Here is a 24,018-nt window from a genome sequence, read left to right as displayed (position 1 = left end):
AGACATAGAGCATGGACTTTGTAGCTCACTTTATTGTGTAGATAAGAAGAGTTGCTGCTTTTTTTTATACCTGCTAAACTGCAAAAGTGGTCCCATAGGTGTCTTCTGTCCAGGTAGCCCTCAAGCACTAGCACAAGAGCCCTGGGGACATTGTTTAGGGAAGACAGGATGGCAAAAATAGCTTCCACAAACTCAGCAGCAGCTTCCTGAGCCTCGGGGGACACTTCAACCTTACTGTCCAAACACAGATCTGAAAAACAGAGCAACCAAGTAACCGGTTAGCAGCATATTCTGCAGTTTCCTCTTGGGTTTTGGTGATGGTCTGGGATGATATAGAGATGGTAGTGTATTGAAACGTAAACACATTGACCGAGCCTGCTTTATTAGCATAGTCAGAACACAAAGCAGTTACACATAGGACTTACCTACATAGTATATTGTTGCAGAATTGATGGGCGAATGTACTTTTAAATTACCCTATGGAATTTTTGAGACAACGAAGGGAGAGGAAAAAAAAAAATTCTCCCTCTTCATTATGGTACCTGAGAATTTAATAAATTGCTGGTACAAACTTCAGGACCATGCAAATCAAAAGCTTGGAGCACATGTAACAAACATCTCTGCAGAAGTATGGGTAAACATTTTCTCAACAAGGACAGCACAGAAAAGGTTTTGTGGATTTGACAGAATGTCCTTGCACAAAGTCCTGTCAGTCCTACAGGCCTGGAGACCAGCAGAAAGATCTAGCCTTATGCCTCGCTTCAGCCGACGTCATTCTCCAATGTCGGAGATGACAGGCTTTCAAAAAAAGCTGTGTGAATGAAACACAGCACACACTCAGCATCTTTAGGAGGAACTGTTCGCCTCTTTTGACAAATGCTAGCCTGTTTCCAAATGACAATCCTAAATGACCTGCCACATTAAAGAATCGACTTTGCACAGCTGTGTACATATTCCTCCGCTTAATAGGAGCTGATAAAGGAAGGAAACCGATCATGCTTTCCTTCCTCTATGGTGAACCGAATAAACCAAAATAAATATCATAGAATGCATGACGTTTTAGCTGTGGCTACATAAGACCTACATAAGTCCTTCACATGACACCAGACATACAACCATTTATAAAGGCTTCAACCAAAGGTCAGCGGTGATAGATGCTGCACAGGTCGGCTGTGATATAAGCTGCTTATATTAGCATTTAATTACGTGAGAGATTTCTTTGTTGACATAAGACTGTGACACTGAATTACATTAGAGCTTCGTTCGTGACAACTGACCTTGCAGCTCAGCGTACATCTGATATTACGGAGTAACTGCTGACGAAATGGCATAACATTCTGATTGAAGTGATTTGAAACAGAAAAATTTGCATTATGAAAGATCCAATAGTGAATAGTATGGTCAAAGAAAAGCTGCACTTTCTGGACACAACAGAAGGTATGTAGGTAAGTACCTTGGTGCTTCTGAATGGTACGTTAGCAAAACACTGCGTTTATGATGATACGATAAACAACCTCAAGCACTTGGGATTCCTAAAGGACACTGTAAAAACTCCACACTGTTCTGAAAGCCATGCAGGCCTGATGCATGACCGGAGACAAAGTGCGAGAGCTAAAGAGCATTGCTCAGAAGAGGCTTAATTGGGAGCCAGACGTGGTCAACGTTCCCCTGAAGGATCTAAAGCAAGGGTGGGCTCAGGATAGTGCTAACCACGCAGGAGGTAGGTAAGTCGAGAGAATGAGCCCAAAGCAGAATTGTACATAGTGGATGACCAGGCCGCTGTGTTTCTTCTTAATTAGCCGCGTCGCAGCTGCAGCGCCTTGATTTACGGCTGTGTGATTCTCGCACCACAGCACTAACGCAGGCGTCCTCCTCGGCGCACCGCCTGGTTATTAATGAGGTCTCTATAATGTGAATTAATGTGAACGTGCAAAACAGTCTTTAAAGGTTACACTTCTCCGAGTGCAGGGGGGAAAAAGGGGAGGCAAATCTCAAAAGGTCATTCACTTTGCTCCCCCACGCCAAAATGAGTGTTTATTACAGAGTGTTATTGATTCAGTGATGATGAGGAGGGTGATAAGGGCGATGATGATGGGTGTGTTAAAGCTGTGTACTCACAAAACAAGCACTCAAAGACCTCCTTGGCTTAAAGAGCCCAATTCCATCAGCGCCGTGATTGCACGCTGAATGACATATGGATTGTGGGTAGGATCATAATTTATGGCGCACTTGCATTAAATTAGCCTAGTATGTAAAGCACACCGCCATTTTGGAAGTCAATTACGATGGAATGTAATATGAGGCGGATTAAAACCTTATAGTAATATCGCATAGGTTGTATACTACATATGAATAAATACAGATTTACACATGACTATCTTTAACTAGCGAAAGATAATGCTGGTTATGCTGACGACTTTTTTGTGACCTTGTTTTCATTTTTTTTTATAAAAAAGACCTATCTATCTAGGTCTTCCATTCACATTAAAGTGTTGTTGAGCTAGCTTTCAAGTGCTAATTCAATACCTAATTTTATCCAATGCTTCATTTTATTAGTGATAATAGCTAACTAATATGCTAGCTGAATTTGTCTGATGTTTAGCAAATTTAGTGTCAACCTTTAGTACAATTTAAGCAAAAAAACTATTTAATACCTTCTTTAATGCAGACGGGTAGTAAGTTATAGCATTATGCTTTGTTAACAGGACGGCAGTTCATTTTACTGCTAGCAAGCTAATGTCTGTGGTGTGTGTGTTTAAATTGGCCACATGAATATACCATTCATGTGGTAATGTCAGCTTTGTGTAAGCTACACAATATGAACAAAAGTTCGTATAAGATTAATATGTGTTTTTAAACATCCAATTACACATTTAGTCCTCGTTTGCTCTTATATTAACCTCCAATCTTCTGGGAAGAAGTTTTAGTAGGAGATTTGTGCCCCTTTCGCAACAACGGAATGATTAATGTTAAGTACTGATGTGGGTGAGGTGAAGAGGTCTGGGGTTCAGTCCCAAATTTATCCCAAAGTTGTTTGATAGGATTGAGGTCAAAGCTCTATTGCAGGCCACTAAAGCTCTTCCACTCCTACCTGTGGAAACCATTTTTTTTTGGAGCCTGCTTTGTGCACTTGAGCCTTGTCAAAGATATTCTATACAACTGTGTGCCTCTAAATCTGTGAAAAAATTTTGGAGAAGAACCACATATGGCTGTAAAAATCAGGCATCCCAATATGTTTTTTCATATAATGTACAAACGTAATTTCAAATAAAGTCTTGTTAAATATTTAGATATATACGAGGTGCGTTCAAGTGAAACTAAGACTTAAAATGGATGCTATCATGGCGGTGGTACATGCAGTAGGAAGAGGCTAAGTGTGTGCTATTATTGATAGGTGGCACACACGTCGTGGGTCGATCCAGAGATCATTAATCAAGATGGCAGACAACAGCGTGCAAGGAACGGCGTGTGGTGATGAAGTTTCTTGTGAATGAAGGCATAAAACTGGCAGAAATCTACAGAAGACTTTAAGCAAAGTACGGTGATGAGCAACAGTAAGACATCTGAATGTTTAAAAGTCTCAAAGATTCAGGGGAATATGTCAAAAAGTAAATGCAGTTTCCAGCCCTTGAAATTTGATCTTTTATTTTATAAACTTCATAAAAAAAGTCCCGGTTTGAATTTAACACCTTTCGTATAAAAAGATAAGTTCCAGAGGCCTTGTCAGTTTTACATATATCCAATAACACCTAAGGGCTGTCAATCTCTGTCTATATTGTAAAGTTGATCAGTCTGTACCTATGTAATGGAAAATGCAACTAAAAAGGAAAAACAGAATAAACTATGATATTTATTAAGTGATGTCGCTTTTGATAGCTATGTTTGTCAGACTGTGCACACTGTTGTACGCAAAGTATTTGCTTAAAAAATATTTTACTTTTTTTGAAACTTAACACGCCCCTGAGACAAGGTAGGCATGTTTTTCCGAACATTTGGAGGTCTGAACGACACCAGATTCCAGGAATGATCCTGGTGCAGAAGATTAACGGTGCAGTCTGCACCGGGCACCACAGGGAGTCAGATTCTAAAACGACTCCCAAGTCCCGATATAGTGCACTATATATATGGCAAGAAATAATTGCTGTAATGCCTTTTATAGTACACTATATATCAAATTGGACACTATGTTAGAACCATACAACAGCATGGGTATAGAGTTTCCCCTGCCAATTAAGGCGATGTTAGACAAATCTCAGGCCTGATGTTTGCTTGGCTATATGGATCGTACAGGAGTGGGAGATGAGCAGGCGCAGCAGGAGGCAGTCATGATGCAGTATAGCCAGCAGGAGCAGAACTGGGGAGAAGCCTGGTCTTGAGCACACTATGTTCAGCAGCCACAGAGCTGAGATTTGACTTTCCTCCTCGCCCCTGTAACAACCGAAAAGACAGAAAGTAATTAGTATAACCATCAGACAACAGGATCTGGATCTCATATACACACACATAACACACACACACACACACACACACACACACACAAGCTTTTATCTTGTTACACTAAATACAGAATGTACTCTAACATTAAGCCCCAGGCCTTTATTTAAATGTCTAATTCCACCAGCTCATATCTAATATGTTTTCTTGTTAAATCTATGAATGTGGAAACTACAGGGACACTGAGTGTCTGACAGCGTGCTGAAACATTTGGAGAGAATCCAAATTCAGTTTTAAAAGAAATGCATAAGCTCTTCTTTTTCTTCTTTTTCTTCTTACAAAAGTTTTTTTCCCGCTCTCCTTAATTACTGAAGAGTGAAAGAGAGGATGCACCTGAAGGCCTGAAACAGAGCTGAGCTGCTGAATCACTAACATGAGGACAACATGGTGCAGCCTGCTGCCAGAGAGATGAACGCTGCACTTCAGTCCAGCGCAAGCGATTTATGGTGTCACGAGGCTGCAAATCCTGCAGATATAGTCCAACAGTTACAATAAATCTAAAAGCTGCACTACAGGGTCAGGTTTCTCTCTCTCACACTCACACACACATCCCAAAACACTAAGTCAGAGACTTTCTACCTGTCACGACGTGCTCTGATTTATTCGTATTCTCCTTACACTTTTATTATTATTTTATTAAATAATCTAAACAGGCTGTTCACCGGAGTGAACGTGTGATTTGAGTTGCCCCCGACGGCTACATGGCCCGCCGGCTTTGGCCCTCCCTCCTTAACAGTAGGGCCTCTGAGAGCCTTGAACATATAGAGGCATGCAAAAACCTGACAAGGCAATAAAACTAAACTAATTTCAGTCCTTCAGGCCAATGGGAGCCAGGCTCGCGGGTGATTTGTGTGATCACAACGCTGAATGATATCACACGGGCGAAGGGGGCGAGAGTGTTCATGGAGGGTGATGTCAGATAGCCTGACATTCGCCCCAGTTTCTCAGGACTCCTACGGCTCCGATTCAGCCTTTCACACCCCATGTGAACAAGCACAGTGCACATCAGCATAAAGTGCATGACCAACAGTGGCATTAGCATCTGGTCTGCATTAGAACACTAAAGCCAGGGGGCCTGCTTGCAGGAGTAAGGCACTGTGTGTTTGTATGTGTGTGTGTGTGTGTGTGTGTGTGTGCATGTAAACCACTTTTCTCTATGCAGGCTGCTAAAGCAAAAGAAATGACACACGTTACACTGGCTCTGTATATGTTCACCAGGACAGTTCTAATTGCTTTTATTTCATTACGATTAGACAGTTTTATTCACCTTTTTTAAATACAAAAAAAACAAAACACCCAATTTCGAATAAATGCCAATCAATTACTAAGTTATGTTTACATTACAAAACAATGCCACATGTTAAATGCTTTAAACGTCTGTCTTCCTGCGTAGTTTGCTGATATCCCGAAGTAGTACACCCCATTGTGAGCACATCCTACAAATACTGCTGATAATCACTCACTCACATCTCATTTCCTGGAAAACACTTTGTATAGAGCTTCTAAAGTCTGGAATGATGTTCCGGAGCACAAGCTTTATACGTGGATTCGAATACAGAGCAGAATAGACCTGTGTTTATTATGCATGATGATACTGCACATAATGTTTCAGCAGTTTCCATTCGAATAAAAGAGAAAAGTTTCCAGTGTAAAAACGCTTTGAAATTGTATCCAGTACCTGAGCAGATCCAGCGGGAAGAGATCAGGGTTGATGATATTTAGCCAAAAGGGAGTATGGATATTGCATGGTGGAGGGGTGGAAGATTCTTTACTAAAACCATTCTGAAAAGTTCTAGATGAAAAAAAAAACGTCAGAAAGAACAAAATAAAACCAAGCATCTAGTTTGTATACACAAGTACACATTTAAAAATGTCTCAATGATCTATTATCCACAACAACATCTTTTCAATTTATTTATTTCCATGAGCTTTTATTTAAGATTCCAAACATATACAGTACATTATATTAATAAAGTGTTCTGCATGATGGTATGTTCTGGATAAGGTACCTGTGGAGGCCCGTTAGAGGAGCAGTAAGGATGACGAGTACATTTAGGAGCTGATTGCACAAGCTGTGGATGATGGACACCCAGGATCCGGATGTTTCTGCTCTGACAAGCTCGTCTACACTGTCATACACGGACCACAAAAGCTGCTCCACACACAGCAGGATGGCTGTGATGTCCACTCTGAGGCAGGGGAAGACAGACAGCATGTACTGTAGTCACTTGCCATTGTGAGTCAGTGTTGAGTTTACTAGCTTTCGACTGGCTCAAGAGATGTTTGTGTGTGTGTGTGTGTGTGTGTGTGTGTGTGTGTGTGTGTGTGTGTGTGTGTGTGTGTCATAATTGCATAACATGCCCATAAAGAGTACACTAGTAGTTAATATAACATGGTTGGACATTTAATTGGCTAATTCAAGGGGGGATGTGTGGGTGGCGATAAAATAAATAAAATTATATATATATATATATATATATATATATATATATATATATATATATATATATATATATATATATATATATATATATATATATATATATATCTTAAAATATAGTTGTTGCATGCACATGTTTCCCGAAGCAACTGATGTCTTTCCACTTCGATATAAATGCTATAGGTGTTATCTACATTTCATATGTCAGCACAAGCTCAGGTTCAGCAAAGGTCAGACAAGACACCCACTAAGATCCATTTACCAAACCTTGCTTTTCATCACCATATCAAACTTCCCACTGCTTAACAATTCACTCAGTGCACATCCCTCACTTCCCCAGATGAAGAAAAAGAGAGAGAATGCACAAGATAGATTTCAGAGGACCATCTGTGTGAAAGACCCGAAGCCCAGCCTGCACTCAGCATCTCGGAGCTGTGTGTCCTTGCAGCGATGCGCATCGAGGGAAACGTGAAACAAACCTTCCATCCATCCTCACCTTCCTCTACACTCTTACGCTCCTTCCCTTGTTCCTCCCCACGGCCTCTCGGCGCTCTGCACTTTCTCATCGCTCGCCGGCTGGAGAAGGGGAGCGTGCTCTGGCCGTGTCTTTAACCGTTTTAACTATGTGCTAATGCAGCACACGAGCCCCCCTTCGATAAGGTCCAGGCCCCATGGAGCATGACTGAGCAGGGCCCACAGCCAGGCGCTAGGGTTAGCGTGCTAACAAAGAGAGTCTGTCTGAACAAATCCGGAGCCGTGCGCAATCACTAAAACACGCAACACTGCCTGCTAAGCCTGTAGTTCCTGCTGGACAGATAGCCTAGTGTTTCGTGAGGCGCTGCAGATACAGGGAGCTGGTCGAGTCGGTCCGGATCACTGCACACGGTTCGATTGTGTGTGCTTTTTCGAGCCAACTATAGAACTATAGAGCATTTCCAGAAACTAGTGAACTAAAAAAAAAAAGTAATACTCTCATCAACAACTGGATATGTAGTGTAATTAATATGGATGAGTCAGATGTAATAGTATGGACTACTGGTAGCCATTTGGGTTTAAACACACATAAGGTCTGTTTTTAACACAAAAATAATAATCATCTGCGTCACTGTTGCTTTCGGAGGAAAGAGAGAAAGAGCACTTCTGATCCCAGTCCCATCTCTGATCTTTTCATTATAAACAGCTAAACAAAAACATATGTATTTTGCATAAACATTTATTGATTCCTCATAAACATCTGCCCTTTGAATCCCTTTATGAACGAGAAACACACAGGCTCTCTACACTTTTTTTTTTATGCACTAAAACATGTCCCATTTAATATCTGGATTAATCGCCTAAACACAACAAATGGCATCGATAAGGGATTTGTTTAAAAAAAAAAAAATCCTGGAATATTCCTTCAAAAAAAGTTTTTTCCCTAAACAAAGAGACCATTCGTTATATCTGGTCCATCAACAATTCCTGACAAGCCTGGAGACATAAAACCAGATGGTAAAACATGATCAAAAGATCTCGGCTACGTCTGTAGAAGGTCATAACCATGTGTGATGAGTTTGCCAGGTGATTTCTAAGGACAGTTAAGGATGACTCGCTGTCTGGTACCTGATCTGAGGGTGTCTTTTGTAGGAGGGCTGAGCTCTGGAGTATCGCTGAAGCAGGAGCTCTAGGGTCTGCGCCAACACCTGCGCCAGGGTCTGCCGGGCCAACAGCGGGGAAACGGCGCTCCACAGGTCACTGCGCAAAGCCGAGAGGAAATAGTGCCACATCTGGATAGAAAAGGAACACCTTTCACCCTGTTCAGAGGGGAGGGGGGGGGGAATAAAAAAGCAATGAAAAACAATCTGAATTTAGAGATTAAGCTACAGGAAGCATGGACAACTGAGCAAGGACTTGAAGGGGATGAGTGAGTAAGAAGAGAACAGGGGAAGGGAAGTCAGAAAAAATAAAAGGGGAAAAAAAAATAAGCAAAAACAAGAGGCCAGTATCTCTGAGGCTCACGCTCAGACCACCTGCACTCCACACCTGGCCTCTTCATTCCCACTGAGACACAGGGCGTATCGAAGGCCTGATCTGGAGAAAGCATCAGAACTCCTCAGAACATCACCCAACACAAACACACATACAGCTAAAATGACAGAAACACAAACTTTGCTCATGCAAAGGGTTAGGTCAAGGTTGATAGCAGAGCACTGTGTGATGAGAAAAGAGTTATGGGTATTCAGAGAGAATAAGAGTCTGGAAATAAAAAATATAAAAAAAGAAGGAAAAAAAGGGATTTCCTTTGAGCCTAATTACTTTCAGGCAGGGAGGAAATAGCACTCCCGGTTCACAGTGTGACCAAACACAGATTAGTAACAGCCATGTTCAACATCTTCTAATGAGGACTGGGACGAGCTCCACTAAAGCCGAGCCAAACAAGCAGCCACTGAGAGCGGAGCATGCGGACGCACCGGACAAGCACTCCGAAGGAGATCTGACCCCCTGGCATGGGAGGAAGTGGATTCATGGAGGGACAGAAGGAAAGAGAGATGGCGGGAGGAGGGAATGGGGCTCAGGGTTAACAGGGGGCCCAGACGTGGGCAGTCAGTCTCACACCTGCACACAGCAGGCCTGTCTGCCCTACAACCTACAAAGGTGGTGTGTGTGTTCGCTGTCTGGTTGGGCTTTAATGGAGGCATACGTTTTAGGACCACCATAATGGACTGCTCCTGTACAGATGGTCCGGTGTAATTTCGCCTTGGGTTACAGATTGGCGGTGTTAGTAGGAGGTCAATGCAAATAACAACGTCAATTATGTAAAAAGGCAATGACGCATCGGAAAAGACTGTTTTAGCTAAACGTATGCAAAATTGGCATGTGAAAAATGAATACTAATATAAATCAGATATGACTGCACATCAGCCATGTCTAAACAATAGGCCTTAATGCAAAGACTTTCTGGTTTTAGATCATAGAACCAAATGGGGATTTCCCTTTGTGGGAAAAAAAAATCAGAACTTGCTCAAATGAAACCCTTGAGGTTGTAGTAGTCTATTTTCCAGAAAACTGAGAAAAAAAATCTGGAACAGTCACAGAGAGAACAGTCAAAGCAATTCTATTCATATATAATTCAACATTTCTGATGAAAAAAAACCATACATGCATTACATTAAATATATTTAAATATTTAGACCATTTATATGATTATAATTAATATGATATGAATGATAACTATTAGAATAATTATCATTATTATAATTAAAGTGTATCTATACCTCATAAAACGTCCTGTCATCTGCCCAGTAGTGACTCTCAGCATCGTGCAGTATGCTGGTGGCACACACATGGACGCAGTATCTGGTCAGATGCTCGTGAATGGCCTCCGTCACCTCCTGACTCCTCTGGATGGGCAGCAGAATCAGAGGCCTGCAGTCGGACACATCAAAGCCACAAAAGCCAGATTTAAGAAGGCATACATTTCACGGGTCAAAGTGCCATTAAGTGATTAATATCAACAAATGGCTCCGATTATTACCTGTCAATCAATCGCCACCTCTGTACTTCCTCTCTTTCCCTCTTTCCCACCATCTCTTTCGCCCGCTCTCAAATCATAAGGCCACGTGTGCTGTCTGAATCAATCACTTTCTCCTATTCCGTTTCTGTATTTAATTTCTTTCTCTCTCTCATTCCTTCACCCCCTTTGGCTCTTTGCAAGCTAACATCTGTTTTCGAACAAACACACATCCTTTGCAGATAAATAGTTCTGTCAGGACTCGCATGCTCACGCAGGTCCTGCTCTGATTCTTTACAATCCAATTACGGCATTTCAGTATTTCTGGCAATGGCTCGCCAATCTCCCTGGCTGGGAAAACCCCCGGTGGACAAAACGGTAAATTAAAAAACTCCTCATTGCAAATGTCTCTTGTTTTATGTACATTATGCAAAAGTTTCACCAAAATTTTTTCAGATAGAAATGTCTTTCTTGTTTGTGTTGGTGTTTTTAGAAAGAATGCAGAATTAAACAGGATTCAATATTGAGTACATATATGAGTTTAGAAACAATAGTGAGGGTGAAAAGGTTAATCTCTACCTAAAGCATCTATCCAATCAATAACATGACTTGTAGTTTGCCCATCTGTCAAATTCACACACCGATATTTATTGCGGTATTAAACAGATCATTTCAACAGCAGACAGCATCAGATTCGAATCACCACGAGATCTTTGAAGGATCACCAGCAGGCCAATAGGTCAGAACAATAGTTGGTGAAATCTGTTTAAGGTACTCTCACGTTCAGAATGTAACCCTACAAACTAAACTAAACTTATAACAGCAGCAACAACTAAACATCACCACATCAATGATTAGACATTTTATTGCTCAACAAATTGTATTTATTTTTCAATGATGTGGAGTGAGCTGTTACTAAAGAAATGATAATGTACTAGAAAGGGCACCTTTTATTTATTTTACATGTATAATATAAACCTGTTACTGTTCGAGCTTCTGTCCATGCTGTGTAGCTATACAAAAATAATGCACACCTTCTGGCTAATCAGATTTGAAAACTGATTTTCACTCATTTTCAGATTTTAATTAACAATCATAGATGAATGAACTTCTAAATGAAATTTCGTACATTTTGCATCAGATGGTTTTTTTGTACCATTAAGCCTGAATAACGCTCTATATTTTATTTATATTTTCTATAATATGTACACTATAAGATTCATATTTGTACTTTTTGAACATCCCATTACACATATAATCACCTTTGCTCTTATAATAACCTCCACTCTTCTGAAAAGATGTTCCACTAGATTTTGGAGTGTGCTTGTAAAGATTTCAGCCACAAGGGTGTTAGTAAATTCAGGTACTGATTTAGGTGAGGTGAGGAGGCCTGGGGTGCAGTCAGCATTCCAATTTGCCCCAAAGGTGTTCAAAAGGTTTAAGGTCAGAGCTCTGTAGATGGCCAATCAAGCTCTTCCATGACAACCCATGTGAACTATATGTTCATGGAGTTGGCTTTGTGTACAGGGGTATTGTCATGCTGGAACAGGTTTAAGATTTTAGTGAAGTGAAAATTTTATGCTAATGCATCCAAAGACATAATACAATTGCGTGCCTCAAACTTTGTGGTAACCGTTTGGAAAAGAACTTTGTATGGCTGGAAAAATCAATGTGTATCAATACTTTTGTCCATATAGCGCAAGCATAAACAGGAGAACTCATAAACAAACTAATAAACAAATATATTACTTCTACAGATTAAGAGTGAAAAGCTTTAATATTCATATCAATATTACATTTATTCAGCATTTCTATCCTCTGTTAAAACGGCCACTTACATACGAGTAGTGTCTGCTAGCTGGCTCTCGTAGTAAGTCAGCCTGTGGTGGATGAAGGTGCTGGAAGCTAGTATGATGGGAAGGTTGTTGAGGGGTGAAGAATGAGGAACCTCCCTTGCTCTCTTTTCCAGCCTGGTCAGGAGAGCTGAGCTCACCCTGCCACATACCTCTATGTAGCAGGAGCACACAGGGAACAGAGTGTCTTCTTTACACACCACAGCCAATGGAAGGAAAGCATCTAAGTCCTCCATCATATCCATACAGAACTGCAGGTGATATGCATGTAAAAAAATAAGTGAATTTTCCTCATTATAATCAAAGATATTGATTAATTGTACTGTAAATATGAACAGCAGACACTTGTTATGGCCTAACAGAAAAATTTAAGGGTGACCTCGATCATTGGGAGCACTATAGCGGGTATTCAAGAATCATTATTCAAGATTTTATAAAGGGAGTATAACTAGAAAAAATGAGAAAATAAAAGAAAAAATATTTTATAGGTATTTGAAACATTTTTAGGTATATTAAATATTTTATAGATATATTCCTAAGTATAATATTTTATATCGGCAACATTTTGCAGACACCTGGTCATAAGTATGGTAGAACAGGTTTGGGTCTCCAAGTCCAAGTGAAGGGAAAATGTCATGCTACTGCTTTCAAAGAAATCATATACAATTGTGTGCCAAGCGCCTGGCACCTGGCAACACTTATCAGCATAGCTAGGGAAGAGTCGGCCCATATCCTTGTTCAGATATCCACCCACCACTAGGGTGTTGATCATCACCCATACACAAGAGATGATGAAGTTGTGAATTGAATAGTTAAAATGTATGCCTGCATGTCACACACAATGCAAAGGTCTAACCTAAGAGTTACTAGCAGGCATGTGGCCAAATCTGACCTGCCCGTGATTAACCATTTTAGACAGAATATGTGCTACAGTGTTGGGCATGAGTGAACCTGGACCTGCCTGATTCCCTCAAAAGCTGTTAACAAAGTAGCATAGTCAGCTCTTTCAGGTGCCATGTGAACAAATGCATTCTTTCTTTCGGATTGCATTACGGCCTCTAACCCCACCTGGATCCATGCCATGTTTAGAATGGCTGCCAGGTCTAGCATAGAGCATGTCATAGGCACTTGAGGGCAGAAGAGGCAGGGGAAAGACCAGACTACTATCCAGATGCTGCAGAGACCAGAGCTAAACAAGGGAAATAGTAGGTCATTATCAGCTTGGACAAACCTCCCAGATACAGCATAAGATCAGTATCATCAGATGTGCTCTACTGGTAAGGGGAAATGTATTCATTTTAGCTAGGAGATGTTTGCTGTGCAAGTCCTTAGACCATTTTTAACCAGGTGCCAATTCATGTCATTGAATGTTGAATGTTCAAAGGAGCAAATGTAGAGGTAGAAAAAGTGCTCCCTTTAAACATTCATTTGATTTAAAGTACAAAAGTATTTGCCTTCAAATGTACTTAAGTATCCAAAGTACTATGATTTACTATGGCTATAATTTTCCTATTATCATTTTTGTCACGGGACTCTTCCTTAATTATCTCAGTTGATGTAAAAAAGACTCTGATGTTACTCTTAACACACCAATCTATTAATAGAATTATATTAATGAGTCAAACACAAATTGATATCTATTCAAATAATTGTTGTGTGCTTCTCTTCACGCCTTCACAGACACTGATAATCCAAAGACAGGGGGACAACAATATTACGTAGGTTACTGGTCAGTGCTATTAAGTGTTTTTGTCTTTTCACTTGCACCAGGTTGCAAATGATTCACCTTATGTGGCTCGTACAACTTAGTTTAGTCCTTAGCTCTGTGTTCTGTTATGTAGCTCTATGTTCTGTTATGTAGCTCTGTGTTTTGTTATGTAGCTCTGTGTTCTGTTATGTAGCTTTGTATTCTGTTATGTAGCTCTGTGTTCTGTTATGTGGCTCTGTGTTCTGTTATGTGGCTCTGTGTTCTGTTATGTAGCTCTGTGTTCTGTTATGTAGCTCTGTGTTCTGTTATGTGGCTCTGTGTTCTGTTATGTAGCTCTGTATTCTGTTATGTGGCTCTGTATTCGGTTATGTAGCTCTATGTTATTTTATGTAGCTCTATGTTCTTGTATGTAGCTCTGTGTTTTGTTATATAGCTCTGTTTTTTTGTTATGTAGCTCTGTGTTCTGTTATGTAGCTCTGTGTTTTGTTATGTAGCTCTGTTTTTTGTTATGTAGCTCTGTGTTTTGTTATGTAGCTCTGTTTTTTGTTATGTAGCTCTGTGTTCTGTTATGAAGCTCAGTGTTCTGTTATGTAGCTCTGTGTTTTGTTATGTAGCTCTGTGTTCTGTTATGAAGCTCAGTGTTCTGTTATGTAGCTCTGTGTTTTGTTATGTAGCTCTGTGTTCTGTTATGAAGCTCAGTGTTCTGTTATGTAGCTCTGTGTTTTGTTATGTAGCTCTGTGTTCTGTTATGTAGCTCTGTGTTTTGTTATGAAGCTCAGTGTTCTGTTATGTAGCTCTGTGTTCTGTTATGTAGCTCTGTGTTTTGTTATGTAGCTCTGTGTTTTGTTATGTAGCTCTGTGTTTTGTTATGTAGCTCTGTGTTCTGTTATGAAGCTCAGTGTTCTGTTATGTAGCTCTGTGTTCTGTTATGTAGCTCTGTGTTCTGTTATGTAGCTCTTTGTTGTGTGATGTCACTCTATGTGACATCAGGGTTCTGGAGAAACGTTGTCTCATTTCACTGTGTACTGCGTCAGCTATATATGGTTGAAATGATAATAAAAGCTTCTTGCTTTGACTTGACTTGACATATTAAATACAATAGTAAAAAAAACTGACATTTCTTTCACACCATTTTTACACTGTAAACTAGTGAAAGGAACAAAAAAAGCAATCACATGAACAGATAATCGGTTCCAAATTCAAAACTGTCATTCGATCAGTGGAAATAACTTTAACACGAGTCAAATTTTTCTATGTGCGTCACATTAAAGTGACTGAATCATTTCAGCGGAAATGGATGGGCAAGAAGTCGGGCTATTTCTTAATTTAAACACACATAGCCTTCCCTCCTGTGGCACTAGGAAAGAAGAGCAATACTTTATCTCATGTTTCCACATTTGTCCTGAAGAAAGGTTTCTCTTTGCAAGCCCTGCGTGAGAGTGTGATTATGAATGTGTGTATGTGTGTAAAAAAAAAAAAAAAAAAAAAAAGTATGCCTAAGGGGGCGCATCACTTGAAAGAAATGAGTCCTAAGGGCTATCTGCAAAGAAGGCAGCTTCAAATTGGGACATGCACACAATATTTTCAATCTGCTTCCACCTCCTCTTTCTAAAATGAAGACATCGCCCCAGACCCTTCCCCAGCACCCCAAGCTGCCCTCGGTTCCCTCCACTTTGAAAGAGCAGCACGTCTGCATTAATGACACTTGATCGGGCCATAGCATTGAGTTCATTGCCAAATTTATACACCTATAGAAGTGAGTTATAGCAGCAGGCATCTTGAAAGCAGTAAAACATGGGTGTATACAATATATACACTCCCTGGGAGTCACCACAACCTGAGGCCTTCTAAACACAGGCAACAACGGCACGCTTTTTAAATGGAAACATTCCAATACTATCAATCAGACGGTGCACAAGCAAGTAAGGGGTGACTTCATGATTCTCCACTAAATATCAGCGCTCGCCGACGCGATCCTCTCGTCTCTTGCTGTCGGAGAAAGACATACGCAGAACTGTAAGAGCCCCTGCCAAGCCTGAAGCCCCAGCGGAGAGAAGAGGCCTCGAAACAATGAGCCATTTCGACAGAGGAGTCAATAACCAGCTCGCTTTGACCATTAAGACCCACGATGCTCACCACTCTCTCAAACCGAAGGTGATGAGGACTCAGGAGGTGTCTGTGAGATTTATGGCTTTCTCGAGTCCACTGCTCGGGCTCGGAGAAGCTTTAACTAACACAGATCAAAGATATGGATCCCAACAGGACAGCCACTGCAAGGTTATTCCTCTGTAAGCCTATAAAACATTTAAAAGCTATACTCTGTTGCAGACTTTTTTGAACAGCTACTTTTGAATGGTGCTGAATTTCAGGGCCCTTACCACGAGGCAATAGGTTAAGGGCGATGCGCAACCAACGTCAAGACGATGTGCTCAATATAACGGCTGTGATAAATGGTTCTCCCAAGCATTATGCGGGACAAGAGCAGCAGCAAAACTCGGAAATCTGAACTATGGCATGAATGTATGAATATCAAAGTGTGAAATATTGATTCTATTAATGCATTTGCTGAAGCTGGTCCTGTGGTAGCGTGCTGCCACCTGCTTACGGTCCACTGTGAAACGTGTCAGAAATAGTCAGGGTTCTTCAAGTCTCAGGGCATCAAGGGACGCAAATAAATGCACGCCGTAACCTTTGAGTCGAGCGCTGCTCATTTCCAAGCACTGACCTACACGGAAATGTGTTGTACAGGTCTTGAGTGTGGACAAATTCTGACACTTGTGATGTGCTTCGGTGAGCACCAAGTGCTCCGTCAAAGTGCCAGGATTAAAGGAAAAAAAATAATAAATTCAAATATTTTATTTATTCAAATGCCTGTAATTGCATTAAGAGGATCATCAGTGCTTCAATCACTATGTGCACATTTAAATCCATGCCAGGGTTCAGATATGCACATTAAACAAATAGAACTAAAATAAACAAAATTTCACTTGAAAAAAACGGAATGTTGTCCTGTGGAATCCTGACTATAAGATTTGACCACTGAAGACTTTTTCAACATCCCATTTAACAATTAGTCCTAATTTGCTGTTATAAAAACCTCCACTCTTCTAGGAAGATGTTCCACTAGATTTTGGAGTTTGGTTGTGGAGGTTTGTGCTCATTCAGCCACAAAAGTGTTAGTAAAGACAGCGATGTAGGTGAGGTGAGAAGGCCTGGGGGTGCAGTCAGCATTCACATTCATCACAAAGGTGTTCAATAGGGTTGGTATCAAAGCTCTATAGCAGGAGATCTTCCACTCCAGCTCATGTAAAGCACATCTTCATAGACCTGGTTTTGTGTACAGGAGTATGTTGGAACAGGTTTGGGTCTCCTAGTTCAAATAAGGGGGAAAAATCATTCTACAGCATCAATCCTATAGAATTGTGTTAATCCAGCTTTGTGGTAAGAGTTTTGAGAAGAACCACTCATGGAAAAGTCTTACTTTTGTCCATATAGTGTAGTTTTTGAAGAGAAATAAAACACAACATGAATCTGAATAAGAAAAGTATGTGATATAAACAAAGTTGTACAGTGGAGAGTGCTGCTGCCTCACTGGTCTTAATTCAGTCTTGACAGTTTTCTGTACTCTTATAGGTTTCTCTCTGTTCTCTGGCTTCCTTCCTGTGTATAGTCCCTTTCAAATCAACTAAAGTCTCATCCGGGCTGTATTTCTACCAGTGTTTTCGGCTCATGACCCTGGCCAGGATACAGTGGTTACTGGGGATGATTGACTTAACAATTTACATTTAAAGCATTTTGGCAGGCGCATTTATCCAGAGTGACTTACAACTGAGCAGCTGAAGGTTAAGGGCCTTGCTCAAGGGCCCAGCAATGGCAGAGTTAGTGATCCTGGGATTTGAACTTGTAACCTTTCGATCCAAAGTCCAATGTCTTAACCACTGAGCTACCATATCCAGTTTCTGATTGTAGATGAAAATATGAACAATTGTCCAACTGAACACACTCAAAATTCCAGACCATATTAAAAAACTTTTTTGGGGGTTTCAAGGGATATTTGGGTTTATTTGCTTGTGTGTGTGTGAGTTGTAAAGTTAATATATAAAATATACTAAAGAGGTTGTATTAGGGCAGAAAGTGAGTTTTTTTTTTAATCTGCAAGACTTCATCTTTCAATTCTACATAACCAACAGACTTTTCCGGCTTGAAAATGAGAGCCTTTAAATTCTTCCAGACTTTCCAGAAATCCTGATACAATGACCCTTCTCACAGTAAAATACGTCTTCCTTTTACATCAAGTTAAATTTACATCTAGAGCAGCTCATCTCCACAGATCTCCACAGAAACACACATGCAGCATGCAAGACGGAAGAAATTCAGTACTCCGTGATGATCCAGCCATGATCAGAAATAACTGTTTATGTCAAATTCCAGATGTGTTTGCTGCATTTGTGCCAGTCGTGTGTACTGTTTTATTTCTTCCTGATGGCATTTCAGAGTATTGTCTTTACAAGTATATTCTTTTTATTTCTATCTTCTCAGAAAGGCTCTTGGCATTGCATATTTATAAAAACGAGTTTTTCCTTTAGAGATTCATTTTCATACGTAATGTGTTTCTTTTATGACTTTAAACAAACGTGTTCTCAGCAGACCAATGGTGAGACCCAAATGACATGCACTCTGCCCAGTTCAGAGGCCCACAGCTGGTGCTGAGACAGGCCATCAATTGCTCACGCTAATGTGAGCGCTCGGCTCTCTGAACAAGGAAAATCGCAATGAGGGATAAAATGTGGCGAGACATCCTGGGCCGACACAGGAAACAGCTGGACACAGTCTGAACTGTGGAACTTAAGTCCCTTAAGACAGAGCAGATGTCACCATGGAAGATTCATGAATGGATCTCAATGTCATTGTAGGTCTAGTGTCACTGCAAGCTAATGAACATTAAATAAAGCAAGCATAGACAGATAAAGACATTGTGAAGCAGCTCTGCTTCTGATGTCACTATTTCACTGTGATCTGTATATCTTAGCTGTAACTCCACCATTAAGTACTATAACATATACATTATAGAACATAGACTGAATCCAGTTTTTACAGTACAGATGATGCACAGATTAAACTTACCTTAGCGACCATTGTGGGCATGTCTCTCTCGGTACAGAGTTCAACTTCCTGTCTGAGAGAAACACAGGCTAGAGGGAAGAGAGTTGATGAAGTGCTATGCATCCTCTCTTCTTGCTGCAAATGTTTACTGCAGACATCGTTTAGAAATGTCTTTACACCCTGGACCATATGAGAAACCAGCTCCCGAAATGCCACCCTCCACTCAAACTCCAGACACACCACCTGCACATACATACCCACACAGATACAGCACCAGAAAGATCAAGTCAGCAATACAAAAGAAGGTAATGTGTTCTTTTTGGAACTAAAAATATAAAGTACAATCCTCCAAAAAATAAATGGAAGTGATGGAATGATGTGACGTCCCAGAGTTATATGTTCTTATACCGTAAGTGTTTCACTTACAGTATATTACAGCGGTTTGTCAGGTTAAAGTGAGGCAAAGAAGGGGATATTTTTTTCCGCGTATAGGCATGTATGGAAGTAATGCGGGACATGAACATAAACAAAATGAATTTTTTTGTGATCACTTACAGGAGCTATAAAGTGTTCTTGAGTCTCAGTTTTTCTTATATTTTTAAAGTGAAAAAATTTGTAATAACATTATCACAAAGAAACAAAAAAAAAAAAACAAGAAACGTGTGTGTGTGTATGTATGTATGTATATATATATATATATATATATATATATATATATATATATATATATATATATATATATATATATATATATATATATATATATATACACATACACACACACAAACAGTCTCTCACAACAGTAAGTACAGCCCTTACATTTCAGCAAATATTTTAGTACATCATCTCAAGGGACAATAGTTGAAATGAAACTTGAATATATTTTAGAGTAGTCAATGTGCAGCTTGTTGTATATCAGTACAGATTTACTGACCTCTAAAAATAACTGAACATACAGCTATTATTGTCAAAATAACTGGCAAAAAAAGGGAGAAGTGAACATGCAAAACTATGTCCAAATTGTAAATATTTTGTGTGAGCACTATCGTTATCTAGCACTGCCTTAATCCTTCTGGGCATGAAATTCACCAGAGCTGCACAGGTTGTTGCTGGGATCCTCTTCCACTCCTCCATAATAACATCACAGAGCTGCTGGATGTTACACACATGGTGCTTCTCCACCTTCCACTGGAGGATGTCCAATAGGCGCTTAATAAGGTTTGAGTCTGGAGACATACTTGGCCACTCCATCACCCTCACCTTCAGCAAGGCAGTTGTCATCTTAGCAGTGTGTTTGGGGTTGTTTTCATGTTGGAAAGCTGCCGTTCAGCCCAGTTTCTTAAAGGAGGGTGTAATGTTCTGCTTCAGAATGTCACAGTACATTCTCTCAATGAACCGCAGCTCCCCAGTACCAGCAGCACTCACGAAGCCATAAAAAAATGACTTTCCGCTTCTGCAACCACTAAATCAATGCAGGCAGCAATAATGCATCTGTTTTTTGAAGCCAGCTTCTGCACCTGACGCACAGCACAACGACTTAACTTATTTGATCGAACGATTCGAACCCATCTTGGAAAACCTCTGTATGACCCTGACCACTGTACTGTAACTAAGTTTTAGGGTGTTACTAATCTTCTTTAAGACATGGTCATCTTTGTGGAGACACAAACAATTCTGATTTTTAAATCCTCAGAGTTTTACCCATGAGGTGCCATGTTGAACATCCAGTGGTCAGTAGGAGAGAATTGTACTCAAAGCACCACATTTTAACTGCTCTTAAAAACAATACACAAATTTCTATGGTCCTGTCAATCAGACAAAAACATGAACATGTGAGTAGAACATGTGGCTTTGCAAGGTTTAGCAGTGTGCAGCTCCAAAATGTAGTATAACATCTTCCCTGAAGAATGAATGTTATTATAACAGCAAATTAAGACTAAATGTGGAATGGGATGTTCGAAAAGCATATATGGTCAATCTGATGGTCAGGTGTCCACAAACCGTTGTCCATATTGTGTTATTTTGGCCCAGTTTGTTTTAGCTCTCACTTGTGGATTTCCTATGTGCACGTGAATGTTTAAGACACATTTGGAAAATCTAGAAACCTAGAAGATTCTTCACTTCGTCCCACTTAAAAAACTTTCCCTTTATGTGTCCCCATCAGAGAGAGATCTACTTTAAAAACTAACCAAAAGCCATTTGAGGAACTTTTTCTCCTGAGAACATTTTTTCCCTTCATTTTGACACCAGAGTGCTTTATTATTAGAAATCAGGCACACACTATATATTTTGTGTAAGCGAGTTACATTCAAATATTCCCACCCTGCACTTACTCTTTTCCTCCATATGCAACTCAAATCATGTCAATGGTGAACAGAAAATTGAAAATGTAATCTTGAAAACGCATGAAAAGTTCAGTTAGATACAGAAGCAATTGGTATTTTTCTTTTTTATTTTATTATTATTATTATTTTTTTTTTACAGTTTATTTAGGTATATTTCAGTTTAAGAAAAAAAAACAAAAAAACATTAGTTTTAGTTTTACCCAGGTGATCTATTGAAACAACATGAATATTTACTTCTAAATATGTACTTTTAATATCATATATGAATTCTAATGAATTCATATATGATGAAAGTAATACTATCTATCTATCTGTCTGTCTGTCTGTCTGTCTGTCTGTCTGTCTGTCTGTCTGTCTGTCTGTCTGTCTGTCTATCTATCTATCTATCTATCTATCTATCTATCTATCTATCTATCTATCTATCTATCTATCTATCTATCTATCAGTGCACAGTCAGATTTTCAATACAGTTAACAGCAGGTCTGCATGATGTACCTCAGTACTCTGTAAAAGAAGGTCAGGTGTGCCTTTACCATCCAGTGCAGACATCTCCACATCCACTTTCTTTAGGTTCCCTACAAGGCACACGAGAAATCGGTTACACTTTATCATCAGCTGCCATGAAATAGATAGTTACCTCAAACTAATTAAATATGATATAATTTAACAATTAAGAATATTTACATGGAGCATAAAGAATGAATGGACAAATCCACAATCATCCATGAAGCTCCAGTAAACAGGTCAGTGAGCAAAGTGATTTTAGATCTCAAGCATTATATGCACCAGTAACCAAAAATGACTTCGATGATCCGCAGGAAAAAAAAAAGTAAGTAGCGACAATTATTGTAGAAACTGAGCTTTATTTTCAGACCACATTGGGAGATGGTGGAGTTTATTTGAACCCCACATAGCTGCAGCTATATCGGCGGTAATCCGGGTGAAGAAGGGGATAAGTGTGTGTGTGTAGGCAGCAAATTAAAAGTCCATGCATCAGAACCACATTTTTCTAATCAGACGCTTTGAATGTGAAACCCCGGGTGAGGCAATTTAGCTTAACGAGAATGAGGGGCTCGCTGGGCCGAATGAGGAAGGAAGCAGTCGGGGTGTCACTTTTTGACCTTTAAGCTCATCTGATGAATTTCTGGTAATTAAGTCATTTGATTGCCTGAATTAATGATTTGGATAACTGCCCTTTAAAGGCTGTTTACTTCTCTGTAAATTGAGGTCTTTTCTGCATGTCTTGTTTTTTAATGTAACCTTTATAGAAATTACTACATGCACCAGTCATTTTCATGGCCAGCTAAAAAAAAAACTGCAGCTCTTAATTTTCATAGCAAGAGAAGCAAGAGAAAGGGAAAAAGAGAGAGAGAGAGAGAGAGAGAGAGAGAGAGAGAGAGAGAGAGAGAGAGAGAGAGAGAGAGAGAGAGGGAGAGAGAGAGAGAGAGAGAGAGAGAGAGAGCGTGTAAAAATGTAGAGGACATTCTGTAGCAGTGTTTGGATAAAACATTGCAGGCCACACTGACATAAACAGCATCATATAACTGCTTGCAGCCAGACACTATTACACTAAAATCTTGGATGCATGCAGTTCTTAAAGATCACCTGAAAGTTTAGCTTTGTGCTGTTAAAGATCTCAGATAAAAATAACTTCCAAAGTAGTTGCACAGTGTTTATTGTAAATACCTTCATATTCAGTCTGAGAAATTTTACAAGCCTTATCTTAATTAGTACATTTTGGCTCATGGTGCACTCACATCGATGTGAGTTTGTGTACCTCATGGTAACACTATGACGCATTAAGCTGTACCTTTAACACTACATGAATCTCCAGAACAGTTGAGGAAGCCCAGTTCAGATACCAGATCATCCACTCGGCGCTCCAGCTGCAGCATTATGGTGGCCAGTTGGGCAAGGCCTTTTAGCTGCTCAGAGGTCAGGGAAAGGTTCCTGCTTATTTGAGGGTCATCTTGAGGAGCTGCAATTGGATACAACATTAAGGTCACTAAGGGAGAATTTCATATATCACTTCTAAAGGTTCTTTGGATTTTCCCTCTGGGGGAACCCTTTAAACCTCAAGACATAGGATGTCTTTCTGAAAGCATAACCCCTTTTAAAAAGTTAAGAGTAATACATGGTTATTTAAAAAGTATGACAGATTTCATTACGCTATATTTTATTAAGGAAAAGTAATACAATACTCCAGCCAAGTCACAAGTATTATACTCACAATCAACTTAGATAACTCCTTTTTCAAATGGTCACTGACTCATTCCATGATGTTGCTTGAGAACTGAAGCAATGCGTCATGATATCGGTTCATTCTTTTTAAATAACCCTGTGTAATATCCAAAGAACCTTCTATTCAAGCATTTCAGTGTTTTAACAATATAATAATTTTATTTTTATAACAATTTTACACAGCATTGCAAAGTTGTCACAAATATTGGATTACATCAAAATACGAGCTATTAAAATGTCATCAATTTGAAATCATTGACCGTTTTTCTATGCATTTTAATGTGCAATTGTTAATTAATCAATCATTCACCAAACCACCCAGCCATTCAAGCAAGCAACCAACC

The 24,018-nt window shown here is 39.8% G+C and overlaps 1 protein-coding gene across 4 annotated transcripts in view; it reads right to left on the bottom strand.

Annotated features, from left to right (window-relative positions):
• Positions 1–24,018, bottom strand: part of kiaa0825 (KIAA0825 ortholog) — a 145,420-nt gene that overhangs the window by 86,439 nt on the left and 34,963 nt on the right. For all 4 annotated transcript variants that reach the window (XM_083527612.1, XM_083527614.1, XM_083527613.1 and 1 more), the window contains 10 exons: positions 23,244–23,411; positions 21,929–22,008; positions 19,110–19,331; positions 12,263–12,528; positions 10,189–10,339; positions 8,537–8,727; positions 6,504–6,683; positions 6,173–6,286; positions 4,289–4,428; positions 71–250 (listed from right to left, as the gene is read on the bottom strand). In XM_083527612.1, coding sequence (XP_083383738.1) covers positions 71–250; positions 4,289–4,428; positions 6,173–6,286; positions 6,504–6,683; positions 8,537–8,727; positions 10,189–10,339; positions 12,263–12,528; positions 19,110–19,331; positions 21,929–22,008; positions 23,244–23,411 — 1,692 coding nt within the window. The remainder of the gene's footprint in view (positions 1–70; positions 251–4,288; positions 4,429–6,172; positions 6,287–6,503; positions 6,684–8,536; positions 8,728–10,188; positions 10,340–12,262; positions 12,529–19,109; positions 19,332–21,928; positions 22,009–23,243; positions 23,412–24,018) is intronic.

This window comes from Silurus aristotelis, assembly GCF_946808225.1.
Source record: "Silurus aristotelis genome assembly, chromosome: 23".
Taxonomy (NCBI): domain Eukaryota; kingdom Metazoa; phylum Chordata; class Actinopteri; order Siluriformes; family Siluridae; genus Silurus; species Silurus aristotelis.
This window is presented reverse-complemented; position numbering and strand designations above follow the sequence as displayed.